The sequence below is a fragment of the Nyctereutes procyonoides genome, unplaced genomic scaffold, assembly GCF_905146905.1.
Source record: "Nyctereutes procyonoides isolate TBG_1078 unplaced genomic scaffold, NYPRO_anot_genome, whole genome shotgun sequence".
Taxonomy (NCBI): Eukaryota; Metazoa; Chordata; class Mammalia; order Carnivora; family Canidae; genus Nyctereutes; species Nyctereutes procyonoides.
This window is the reverse complement of record NW_026575146.1, coordinates 44,011,013-44,024,756: the sequence shown is the minus strand read 5'-3', so window position 1 is coordinate 44,024,756 and position 13,744 is coordinate 44,011,013. Positions and strand designations below refer to the sequence as shown.

The 13,744-nt window shown below is 45.4% G+C and overlaps 1 protein-coding gene across 5 annotated transcripts in view; it reads right to left on the bottom strand.

Annotated features, from left to right (window-relative positions):
* TLE1 (TLE family member 1, transcriptional corepressor) overlaps positions 1 to 13,744 on the bottom strand; it is an 88,760-nt gene that overhangs the window by 10,112 nt on the left and 64,904 nt on the right. For all 5 annotated transcript variants that reach the window (XM_055310529.1, XM_055310530.1, XM_055310532.1 and 2 more), the window contains 2 exons: positions 2,669 to 2,918; positions 501 to 748 (listed from right to left, as the gene is read on the bottom strand). In XM_055310529.1, coding sequence (XP_055166504.1) covers positions 501 to 748; positions 2,669 to 2,918 — 498 coding nt within the window. The remainder of the gene's footprint in view (positions 1 to 500; positions 749 to 2,668; positions 2,919 to 13,744) is intronic.

Genomic DNA, 13,744 nt, shown 5'->3' with positions numbered 1-13,744 from the left:
TTAGTTTTTGAGAAACAAGGATACTTTAAAACTGTTTTGTGTGTGTCTTCCTCTAATGTCCTTCTGTTGATTTTCTGTTATCCTCTGTCACTTGGCTTCTATTTGCACAAACAAGGTTCTAGTCAAAGTCAAAAACATCTAGTATTAAGAACCCTCCGTACCGCCATGTAATCCCATGGTATGCATGCCTCCACTTGGCGGAAGTCAGGAATATTTTTTGAACAAGCCTGGCATCTCTAAGTGGCTGAAGAATGGGGATGTTGGGGAGGTAAAGTGTGGGGGACACCAAGCACAGCAGCAAGGCTGTAAGCCCCCCAGACGACAGTGTCAAAGTTTTGTCTTCACACTCCCAATACCTAGAGGTCTATGCCTGGCAAAAAGGAGGCTCCTAACATGGGCTGAGAGCCTGGGTGCAACCAGAGAGGCAGAGGGGACAGGAGGCTTGAAGGCCCAGGGACCCAAAGAGGGAACCCTCACCCTAGAAAACCACATCTGCTCACCTCACCAGTGTCTGGTTGTGCAGGTCCCAGACCGCGATGTTACCGTCACTGCAGCATGAGAAGCAGACCTTGGAGTCGGGGCTGATGGCCAGGGCGTAGCAGGCAGGGGCTGAAGATGTCAGCTCTGCCTTGATGCGTGGGGTGGGAGCTGCCAGGTCCCAGATGGACAGAGTACTGGCTTCCCCTCCCACTATGAGGGTACAACCATCAGGGAGCAATTTGCAGGAACGGATGTAGTTATCCCTGTTCTGTGAAATAAACATAATTCAATTGCTATGATGCATGACCAAGCAGTAACAATACCATGCTCTCCAACTGCTATCTTGGTTTTTGACTTGAAAAGTGGTATTTTGTGGACACTAATAAAGCAAGAGTTCAGTAGCAAAGATCAGGATCCAGATATAACTGTCCCCTTTGAAACAGTAAATAAAAAAACGCTGAGGCTTGCTAGGGCACGTGCAAACTCTTAGATGGAACTATTCCTGACACCCAGTTTCCTGCTGAGTAGAAAGAACTGAAATGATCAGTGGTTGCAAGGTAGGTGTGTATGTACTTCTCTGTGAAGAAACCACTTTTCAAAGCTGGGTTATAAATCTCTGACCTCATCACCTTCCCTTATTTACTACTTGGAAACTGCAGACCTACTGCCTATGTTCTGGTTTTCATTACTCTTAAATCTTTACTTAAGACGTCTTCATTAGCACTGTGCCTTCATTAGCCACATGGATCCTTATTAAGACTTTAACAGACCTGCTTTCTCAAGAGGTAACACAGCTGCTGCCATATTCAAGCCTCTCAGCCCAAAGAAATTGATAAAAGAGGGCATCTCTCTATCAAAACCAACACATACTAAGGAAGGTGAGAGGGGTGCTGAGTGGCTCGGTCAGTTAAGTGTGGGACCCTTGATTTCAGCTGAGGTCATGATTTCAGGGTCATAGGATCCATGATGGGCGTGGAGCCTGCAGAAAGTTCTCCCTCTGCCTCAGTCCCTACCTCTTGAAAAAAAAAAAAAAAAAAAAAGGAAGGTGGAACCTAAAAATGTCCCTCCCTTCCCTGAAAGAAATAACTGCTAACCTTCAAACCAAACAGAACTGAAGTTTTCCCTGTGCTTTGACCATGGCCTATTATTCAAAGATGAGAAAGGCTCTAAGCACGTAAATTAAAAAAAAAAAAAAAAAAAAAAAAAAAAAACAAAAAAAACGGTGATGAGTATCACAAAACACCCCTACTTTATAGATGTGGGCCTATGTGTAAGCATGTTGAAATCTCATTAATTGAGATCTTTTAAAGCTGTTTGATTAAAAAGTAAATCAATCACAACTCCAAAAAAAGGCTTTTGCATCTCTAAAACACTGCTGTTCTTCTTCTGGAAACCTCTGTCTCCAGAATCCTCAGCAGTCGCTGGGCAGGAGGTGGGTAAACCGCACCACCGACCATGGAAAAGCGCAGGCAGGCACCCTATCGGGGCGAGGGGGGCTGTGATATGTGGTCTGTAAAGTCTGGGGTCGTGGTTTAGAGATCGAGACCTGTCCCAACAGGTTCTTCGATCCCGAGAAATGCAAAAATGGTATTCTCTCACTCAGGGGAGAAGGCGGATTCGGGTGCTCTGGGAAAGCATTCTCCCCATTCCCCTTCTGCCTGCGGCCACCCCATTTTCTTGGCAGTGTGATCCATTAACCTTTCCTGAAGTTCAAGTAATAAAACCCGGCCAGCCCTTCCAGGTCTCCCTGAAAACACAGACCCCGTTCAGAATACTTTTTTATGCCACATTATCAAATGTTTACTGTTCAATATTTATCCGAAGGCTTCAGGGAAATTAAAAGTTGAGTGGATTGCAGGGCTCAGAGTCCAGGCCTCGCTGTGCTTTCACCCATTAAATGGGAAACCCCCTTTTGAATACACATTGAAACAAGGACAGCTTCTGTAAACTCCTGGAAAATATCTTTTAAAAGAAATCCATCAGCGCGGAGACTGAACCACTGAAACAGCAGCAAATGAAACCTTCAAGGTTTCATTGCAGGGTGAGGGGTGGGGGAGCTAAACAAACGGCAGGAAACAGAAAGGGTTTCCATTTCCTCATAATGGGAATAAAACCCAGGCCCAAACAGCCATTTCCTTATTGAGTCTCCAGGGAGACATTACCCGGAGGCCAGTTCCTGTTCACTCACCAGACAGTCGAGCTGAGAGACGGGGCTCTTGTTGCCGGGGTGGCTGATGTCCCAGACCTTGACGCAGCCCTTCCCGCCCGTGTACACGTGCCTCGTGGGGTTGCTGATGGTCACGGCGCACACCACCTCCCCGTGGTTCAGGGTGTTGATCTGGCGCGCGTGGCGGGGGATGCCGGGTCCGATGAGGGCGTCGGGGGGGAAGGGGACAGGCTGCATCTGACCGTCTGCGGTCACGTGGAAGGAGTACGCGCTTTTGGAGAGGGGGAGGCCAGGGAGAGAGACGGGAGACGAGACAGAGCGTTTAGCACAAGCAGCTAGTCGTTACCTCGGCAGGTCTACAGGGACGACAAGGAGGGACCGGTGCTCCTCAGGAGTCTCTTGAAATCAGTAGGAGCTGAAGTATTTACTGAAGGAACAAACTGAAAGCACAGGCCCACGGAAGTCTAGGGTGCACCAAAGGACAGGTGTGTTGAACTATATATTTTTTTCAGTATTTACCGGTCTTTCGATTGTTGCCTAGCCATTCCATAGAGCGTTCCTTCCGATCCCATATCAAATGCTAACTATGCTTCCAAATTAACATAAAATACCTCCTTCCATGTACTTTGTATAATTGTAGGATTTCTTGGCGTAATTTTAAATGACTATTTCTTATGCTTCAGATGAAGCCCTTAAGAACTCATAATAATTTTGCACAATAAACAGTGTATTTCAACATTAACACCACAAAAAGTTTTCTAAAGGCACCGGTTTCAGGCTTGAATTTACTCTCTTTTGCATAATCCAGAGAAAATAGTAAAAGACTTTTGCATCAAGTAGCTTTATGACGATTTTAAGTGTTCTCAACATCTCCCCATCTACCTTGGCCATGACCCCCAGTTTTATCTAAGGCAGCAAAGCTGCTCTCTACTATTTTCCAAGCTTCCCCGTGGCCAGGTTTGCCCCATTCTCACCATGGAGATGTACACGGCTCAACATACATGCAGGGAAGGGTGGCAGTCAGCTCATCACTTCAAAGAAGGGAACCCTGAGGTTTACAGAAGCTCTCTGTACTTTTGGCTCAATTTTGCTATGAACCTAAAACTGCTCTAAAAAATAAAGTTTGTTAATTAAAAGAAAAATAATTTTAAAGGTGGGGGTAAGATCGGGGTTCCTGCTCTTTTCTTACTCCTTCCTACTGTCTAGACTATGAGTCAAGGAGACCAGACCTCCACCAGCCCCTCAGAGCCACAAGGGGACTCTGAAGATGGAAATCAATTGTGGAAGGGCGTAGAACACATGGATAGGATGTGACCTGCCCTGGGCTGCTGACAGCCAGTATCTCTTATGAGAGAGAGAAATAAACTTTTATGTTACTTTAAGCTACTGTTTCCCACCCCCCCTTGTTACAAACAAACAAACTTAATCCTAGTACATTCTTGTTTCCACCCCAAAATCTTAAAGCATATTTTATGCATTATGATCTAATGATTTAAGCACTAGTATATTACAGACATTATAACATGCACACAAAAAAGATAGAGGGCGGAGGATACACCCCCAACATCCAAACTGATGGAATGATGCACATGGCACTTTGAAGACCACTGCTCTCACTTACTTTTTTTTTAAGATTTTATTTATTTATTCATGAGAGACACAGAAAGAGGGGTATAGGCAGAGGGAGAAGGACTTGATCCCAGGACCCAAGGATCTTGAGCTACAGGCAATCACTTGACCACTGAGCCACCCAGGCGTCCCTGCTTTCACTTACTTCTTATCTGAAGCATCACTAGGCATTCTAGAGGTTCAACATTAAGCCTTTTCTATAGGTCTGCATACATAACAAATGAGGTACGTAGAGTTTTCTCCTTTCCATGACCCTCTGGGATAAGTCTGGGCCCTTTCTGGAACTTGTCATTGGCACCTTGCAGTTCCTTTACAGATCTAACAGACCATGGGTATTAACAGAGAACTCAAATTTTCATTTTAATGCTAACTCAAATTTTGTGAAATAAGCTAGCATGCACAAAATTGAAAACTGATATAGGATATTAGGTTTCCAACCTGCTTACACATAAAACCCACATACTTCCTAAACTTGGAAGAAAATATACGTTATTGTTTTCTCTCTATGAGAGCAAAATATCAAATACATGAAGGTTAGAAAAAGAACTTTCCCTTCCCCCAAGCAAACGATACAATCTTAGATATATGTGATTTCCTGACAGACTGGTTCCATAACTAATATTACATGGCTAGCTGGACCAAATCCTTAACATTACTCTTAATTTGAATAATCGAGCGTACAGAATGGGAACCCCACAGAATGTCCTAGAAAGTAAATATGCATAAAAAACTACTATAGCTTCAAGCCTTTACATCAAAATAAGCCATTAAATCCCCTCTGTTTTATGCAACAGTATCCTTTGGTGTCCGTGGTAACATATCAAGCCCACATGATACTCTAATACATGAACATTGTGGTTAAAGACTCTACGCCGTTTATTATGGGATATTTGGAGTTGGAATCAAATAGCATTGGATTGCCTTTGAAGATGGAACCACAAGAACTGGAGTTTAACTCCATCATGTTCTAGAAGAATTCTTTAAGGTCCAGTAGCAAGTTATGTGACCCAGCTATCGGGCACTGTGAATTGGGACTGAAAATGACAAACAAATAACTAGGTAGAGAGAGGACCAGGGTGTTTCCATGAAACGATCAAACGCAATGTATCTGGTTAGAACAGTGGTTGACATGGGGAGAGAACTTGCCCTTGACAGCTTTCTGTGCTGGTGATGGCACAAGTGAAGGTTCATTTCACTGACGTAAATCACGGTGGGCGCCTCCAGGTTGGCAAACTTTCCATCAGGCACCCTTTTAGCAATTCTGGAGTTTTAGGGGAAGAAAATTCTACTTTGCTTCAATTGGAACCCCACTTGTTAAGGGAGTTGAATGTTCCAGACTAGAACAGATGCACAAAGTGTAGACAGAGAGCTGTACACTGAGTTTTGGAAGACACCCACCTCTCTCCCAGGTGTCTTCTTCTTTAAACCACACATGAGGTCTGTGATCATCATACTGAGGCAATTTAAAATTGATTCACAATGCAGTCAACTGCTGCCAGAAGCTGTGAACATTTCTGGGTCCCAAGGGAAACCCACATGGATGTTAATACATCAGTCACAGGGGGCCTGGCAGGAAGCTGGTGCTGCCCGCTGTGCTGGAGAGCCTAATCAAATGAACAAACCAGAATGACACAAAGGGCTGATGGGTCTCAAAGAGGGATCAACTATAAGGAAAAACCAGGGAAGCATACGAGAATCTGGAATTAGTTACTCACCCACAGGAAGAACAAGCATATCGTTGAGCAAAGGCCACATAGATGGCCTATCATGTCAACGTTAAGACGTCCCAGAAGGAAACTGAGATCTCTACTTATTGAAGGGAAAACTAGGGAAAGGAAAGTAAAAATCAACCAGGAAGGGGAATTTATAAACAGATAGTGAGGATTTATAAATATCTCCCAAGCCTGAATTCAGAAAGAGGCCAGCCACCAAAGAATGCATATGGAATGATTGGATTTATGCAATTTCAAACACAGGCAGAATTTATCTGTGATGTTGAGCCAGAGTGGTGGCTCCCCTCGGCTACTGGAGAAGACACAAGAGGGGCTTCTTCAGTGTTCTTGGTGAGAAGTCACTTAGCTATATGCACTTTTCTGTATGTGTATCTCAGGGTTAAACACTGAAATTTATTTGTTGGTTCAAGAAAAAGTCAAGAGGGCTTCTGACTGATGATGAAGTAGACTAGGTCTACAGCCAAGTCAACAGCCCAACTGCTGGTGTTGGGCTGGAGTTAAATGTATAGGAGATGCCCAACTCGCTGGCCTAACTGTGGTCATCCTTACTGGCCTAACTACCTGTAGCCTATAACATGTCCATTCCTGATACACAAGGCAGAAATATAACAAGGTATAGGGCTTGCAGGGGTTGCTGTAGGCTGAAAAGAGCTGCAAAATCATAAAACACTGAATGCCGTCCCACACCTGCATCAGTATTAAAACACCCATGAGGAAAAGTGAGGGCATGCTCAATCAAGGGCTCTTTCATCAACCAGTGGACAAGTGTGAGGGCCAGAATTGCAGAAACGGAGGAAGGTGTGGGATGGGGGTCAGAAAAACACATGGCAATGACTAGGCAAAGAAAATCAGGAAATCCAGAGATCCTGAAGGGCAAAAGTGGAGAGATAGCCCTTGGCAAAGAGGAGAGGAGGACGTTTAGGTAGGAATGTGGGGCAGAAAGAATGAGTTCTCAGCACCACCCACCTACACCCAAGAAAGCCTCAGGGAACTGAGCCCCTGCCCCAACCCAGCTTTCTGAACAAGCACTTGGTGATTAGGATCTAATTCCGAAATCTGTTTGGAGAACTGAAAAGAATAAAGCCCTCTGGACAGCACAGATGTAAAAACTGGATGAAATCAAACTCCTTCCATGCTGAAGACACATCCTGTATTGGGCACAGAACAGAGGTAAAGGGACTTGAAGGAAAGAGTCCCCACTGAGAAGCCTCCTGGGGATACAGCGGCAAGCTGGAAAACAAGAATGCGTTTTGGAGACGCAGGTTGTTTTGTCCTAGCACACTGATGGCTGCTAATAAAACGATGCTGTTTTCTGTGGCCAAAGGAAAACAGGTGTTGACATAGTCACTGGTTTGCTGTTAACAGGCAGGACCAGCAGTGGTGGATCTGGTAAACGGGGATGAAGAACCTGGGCCTCTGGAGACTGGGTGCAGCCACCTTGGCCTTGGCACCCTCCATGGGTAATCTCTTGCTGCCTTAACAGGTATCAAAAATCTAATCACATCAGAAGCCTTCAAGTGCTCTTTGGGGCTCAACAAGCCCCTCACGATTTACTGCGGCTGGGCCTCAGTTCATGTGAGCATCCTGGAGCTGAAACTCCTTGCCACGCAGAACAACGGGCCAGTCCCCTAAAATATCGCATGCTGTCACGTCTCCAAGTTGTGCACAAACTGTTCCCTCTGGCCTAGAATAGCACCGCCTCCCTCCTAAGTGCACGTCACTTGCTCTGCTCTTCAGTCTGCCACAACCCCCCCAGGCAGGAGGATTCTTTTCTGGGGTCCTGGCTCTGCTTGTAAATCTTGACCATAGCACATCTCACACTGTGTACCACTGCATGTGTTTACACTTCTCATTTGTTGTTTCCCCACTCCAGAGTTCTTCGGGGACAGGTGGGCTGACCACATAGCTGGCACTCAGTATGTGAATCTCAACACCCCAGGTCACTCACTCATCGCTACCGTAATTACTTATAGATTGAGGCAGGAATGGTCTCTATGGCAAGGAGGAGAGGCTAAAGAGAGTGGAGGGTCCTCTAACCACCTGGCTTAAGCCAGCCAACTTTCCCCAAGGGATTTCCAGCAGTCCTACCACATGTCGCTAAGAGACAGTGTGAGTGCGACTGCGTGTGTGAGTGCGAGTGGGAGTGTGAGTGTGAGTGAGAGTGCGAGTGTGAATGCGAGTGTGAGTACGAGTGCGAGTGTGAGTGTGATTGAGAGTACGAGTGTGAGTGCGAATGCGAGTTCGAGTGCGAGTGTGATTGTGAGTGCGAGTGTGAGTACGAGTGCGAGTGTGAGTGTGATTGAGGGTACGAGTGCGAGTGTGAGTGAGAGTGCGAGTGTGAGTAGAACTCACAAATGTAGAACTTCTTAAAATGGACACGAAGAAAGAAAATTACTCCAGAAAAAAACAGGTGATGGTCTAGCTGACAATCTCAGGTTCTCTAGCGAAGTTAGCATTTATGATTCTGGATTCCAGGTCCTACCTCCTCCACCAACTAAAAGTTTCAAAACTTATAAATGTGCTGGGCAGTGGCAGGACTCTCATGCAGGACAAAGATTCAAACCGAGAGATTCCTGGATGAAAAGTAAGGCAAGGGACACCTGGGTGGCTCAGCGGTTGAGCGTCTGCCTTCAGTTCAGGGTGTGATCCTGGAGTCCTGGGATCGAACTCCATATCGGGCTTCCAGCATGGAGCCTGCTTCTCTCTCTGCCTATGTCTCTCTGCCTCTCTGTGTGTGTCTCTCATGAATAAATAATTTTTTTTTTAAAGAAAAGTAATACAAAGAAAAGTTTAAGATACAGCCCTTTCAAAGCTCACTTACAAAATTCTCACGAAGGAACCAACTACTACAGGCCTACAAGCATTATATGAACAAGAAACAAACAGACTATACTTATATCTGATAAACTGAAAGGAATTTCTGAGGAGGTGCAGAGAGGACAGCTACCTGGTAGCTAAACATAACTCACATCAAAAGAAAGGGCCTCACATTTCAATATAATCTCAAGAAATTAGCTACACATTCCCAAAAGATCAAAGAGTAGAAAAACAGAAATTAAACCAACCCCAAATGTGATAATGAGGCACAGAGCAAGCATGTTACTTTGAGCATTTCATAGATCAAAAAAAACCCCAAATATCATAACATGTGAAAAGAAGGCTGAATTAATTTTCAAATCTACTACATAAACCAGCTGTGGATTCTAGACATGGTCAACAGATAAACCAGAAGCAAGATCAGGACTGGGACATAGGGTGGAAGGCGGGAGGGGGACCGGCCACAGAAACGTGTCCTTGGCTGAGGCTGGGATGGCCTCTGGTCACTGTTGCAAAGCATGGTTTCCTGAGAGGCAATTTTACCCCATATGTGGTTAAGATTTTCTTTTCTCTTTAGGCTCCAACTCCTAAAAGGTACTTTCAAGATTTATTTAAACATGAAATGAGTGGGTGTAAGATTTCTCAATGACATGTCTAGCATTAAAACACAGGGTGAAGGAACCTGGAACTAAGCTGGAATCTTCAGTCAAACCATTATTATTCTGAGCTGTTACTGACCTCTAGGTGCTACTACACGAGGCAGGGAGAACAAGTTGTGTATGGGGAGGAAAGCAGTATTTCTGAGCCAAAATGATGTCCTGGATGGGGAGGGCAGATCAACAAAGAGATGTTGATCTAACTCAACTTCAGAATTTCTCTTATCAGGGATTTCTACAAAGCTCAGGGGAACACATTTCCTCAACCCAAAAGCGAGTTCAAGTTAAGCTGATCAAACAATACCAATTAAATCTTGCTTTGAGGGTTTGAAAACACAGTCGGGTTACCTCTTGTAACTCAGCAACGCTGAAGTCTACAATGCAAAATGTGAATCTCCTCTGGAAGGGATGAATCACAGGGTCTTACACAATCCTGGCCTCATCTCCCACCTACTCAATGCACCAAATATTTGCTTACTGGGTAGTGGTGCTCAAGGGGACAGAAGAACTTTGGAAGCTTCCATTTTAGTAGGGAAGAAGCAGGCAGAAATAGGACATGTGCTCATCATGGTACTTAAGCTCCAAGTGTGCACGGTGTCACAGACATTACAAGGTACTCCTGGAGAGGGATCACATTTGGCAAGCCATCAGTGAAGGCTTCGTGCTATGAAGGCAGCAGCAGAAGCAGTCTTTGAAGGACAGGGAGTATTCCCACAGAAAGAAGACTGGTGAGAATGGACATTGTTCCAGAGAGGAGGAAAGGCTGTCAGGGAGTGGAAGGTTACTTCTTTCAGCCCAGGTACAAGAGACAACACACGACACGAGGCTAGAAAAGCAGGTGGGGGTCATAGCACCAGAGGGGCCTGGAATGCCCTGTCACCAGTTTATGTGCAACTTCTGAAGATCTCTGGGTAAGAAAAGAGCCTAATCAGGTAAGCACTTTATAAGGGAGAAAACAGACCTAGGATCTTAGTGACAAAAGCAAGTAGGAATCAAGTGAGGATCTTAACAATTAAGATTGATGGGGCACCTGGATGGTTCAGTCAGTTAAGCGTCTGTTTTTGGCTCAGGTCATGATCTCAGGGTCCTGGAATTGAGCCCCACATGGGACTCTGGGCTCAGCAGGGAGTCTGCTTTTCCCTCTTCCTCTGTCCCTCCTCCTGTTCATGCTTGCACACACACTTTCTCAAATAAATAAAATGAAGAAGAAGAAGAAGAAGAAGAAGGAAGAAGAAGGAAGAAGGAGGAGGAAGAAGGAAGAAGAAGAAGAAGAAGGAGGAGGAGGAGGAGGAGGAGGAGGAAGAAGAAGAAGAAGAAGAAGAAGAAGAAGAAGAAGAAGGAGGAGGAGGAGGAGGAGGAAGAAGAAGAAGGAGAAGAAGGAGAAGAAGGAGAAGAAGGAGGAGAAGGAGGAGAAGAAGGAGAAGGAGAAGGAGAAGAAGAAAGAAGAAGAAGAAAGAAGAAAGAAGAAAGAAGAAGAAGAAGAAGAGCAAAATGTGATTTAAACAAGGAAGAATCACAGGCTAATGTTTGTGCCCAGATGCCAGAGAATGAGGACTGTGCTGTTAACAAAGATAGAGAAGTTAGAAGAGGCTGGTATAGGGGTGAAGGGACACAGGGAAACTGACCAGGTTGGTTGGAAAACCCTACTGAGATCTTACATCACTTTAACACCAACACTAAGTACAAAATAGTGGCAATAGAAGTCATCTTGCTCTATTCCACTTTGATTAAAAAAAAAAGGTAAGGCCACGGGGCCTTTGAATATGCTCTTTTATACCTCCCCTATGAGGTATAAAAGCCCTTTTCAAGCAGCTCAGAAAACACTTCTTCCTTGACCCTCTCAGACAGAATCAGCCTGTCACAAACTTTAATAGAATAATGTCCTTCTGAGTCATAGCTCTTCTCTCAATTATAATCATGCATTCATTTCTGTGATTATTTGATTAATATGATCTCTCCATCCCTGGGCTGTGAGTTTCTAATAGGGTCCCTTATACCTATGCAGCAGGTTTCCATGAAATCTCTGGGAAAGGACAAGAGGGAAGTGACTGTTAGATTTTAGTGAGCAGATGGTGTGGGAACCTGAAATCACATTCCACAAGATAGGGCTGAAGCAATGGACACATTCTGCCAGGAGAGAAGCCTTTGGCCAGACGGTGGTCTCCAAATATCTGAAGAGCTGTCACAGGGATGATAGATTAATGGTGCACCGTGTGGTTTCAAGGCGTAGGAAAGAACCAGGATCGATGGATAAAGGTTCCAGAGAGACAGATCTCAGCTCGAGGGCTGCAATGGTTTTCACACAGCCAGGGAAAATGGCTTGCTCCAGGTATCAGAAGTCACCACACTAGACCTGCTAGGTCAGAGGCACACAGCCACGTGGTGAGGCAGTCATAGGAGATGTGAGCCAAATGAGCATTTACCCTAGAAGCGCTTTCAAAGTCCCACCGGGAAGTCCCCCAGCTGTGCTAACCCAGGGGAACTCACTCATTTGCAGAGGAATCCCTCAAGCTCTGTCTGCACTGGGAGCATGTCGCGGGCTGCCCCTTGTCCCTGCAAGGGTCCACATTTTCTGACCCCTTTACTCTGTGGGCTTGTTTTTCCTGCTCATGCTCAGTTTTCAGTATCTCCTCCTCACCCCAAGAAGCCCTTCCTATCCTCACCACGGTCACTCTTGACTTGTCTGCCTAGCACCCACTGCTCTGCCTTCGCAGGGCCACACAAACATACTGCAGCCTTTGTCTCTTTAGTGTTTCTCCATCAGAGGGGCCCCAAGGGGTGGGGAAGATGAACATCCTCCTTCCTGGAGCCTGCCCAGCATGGAGCACAAAGCCTGGCACACAGTTCTCTCTCAAATGTCCATGAGTAACCATCCGTCGCCCTACCCAAATATTATTTCTTGGTATTTGTCAGATGATGACATTCACAAACCTTTACCACCCCTTTTTTTTAATTTTTATTTATTTATGATAGTCACAAACACACACACAGAGAGAGAGAGAGACAGAGAGAGACAGAGAGAGACAGAGAGAGAGAGGCAGAGACATAGGCAGAGGGAGAAGCAGGCTCCATGCACCGGGAGCCCGACGTGGGATTCGATCCCGGGTCTCCAGGATCGCGCCCTGGGCCAAAGGCAGGCGCTAAACCGCTGCACCACCCAGGGATCCCCCCTTTCTTACCCTAACCCTGGCCATGCTGGTTTGTCACCGTTTCTCTTAAGTGCCTCAGACCAAAGCTGTTCAGAGTGTGGTCTGCAAATGTTTGCTACTGTCTGCACATAGACCTGCTCTGCTCACTCGGGGACAGGAAGTGTTGAAAATGGTTATACAGCAACTTGACAGAATTGGTTCACGACAGCTGACTCTTGTAACTAAAAAACCAGGACTTAATGTTGTGTATTTTTCTTCCTCTATTCATCCCTATTTGTCTGTTCCTCATGTTGGGAAAAGACTGGTGATCATAGATGTTTTGAGAAGCACTGCCTGGGGGAGTGCACCTTTACTCAACAATGAGGACAGGAACCCTCTCATAGTAGCTAATGGATTAAAACAAAGAGAGTAAGATGTAAGATAGCCCAGATCCCAGAGACAATGGTGAGCTCCATATTCCCCTCTGATATTCACTTGATCTTCCTCACAGAATACAGCTTCCCTCAAACTTTAAAGAGACGCCAAAAAAATATATTTTCACTGTTTCGGAGAGCAAAAACCACTCTGATGCAGTCACCCTCATCTGTGACTCTCAGGACTTTGCTGTCACATCCACTGTCACTTGTCCCTGAGCATGTCATATCCTAGCTTAATACAGCTGGGAACACAAAGAAACCCAAGGTGCTTACAAGCCAAGGACATGAATATTTTGGCTCTAAGAAGCATGACACCAGTATTATCATAGAAGGTTTAAAGTTTATGTCTAATTGCATTATTCACACACACACACCCCAACTGTAAGGAGCTAGGTCTGAATTAATGGTCCTCTGCATGCTAACCTCCAAGACCATCACCATAGCCTAGAGCTCTTCCCACCCCACCCCATGTGCGTCATACCTCACACCCCACTCAGGGTGGGGTCTTGGCAGCCAGATACACCCTCACACCTCTGACTCTTGAAACTGGCTTTCCCTAATTGTCAGCTCAACTTGCCATTATTTTCCCCTGAAGATTCATCAGTTACTATTAATTATTGCTTCTTATCACATTACTCATGTGCCCTTTATTCACTCACCAGTCTGCAGGACACCCCACAGCTACACTGCCACCAAC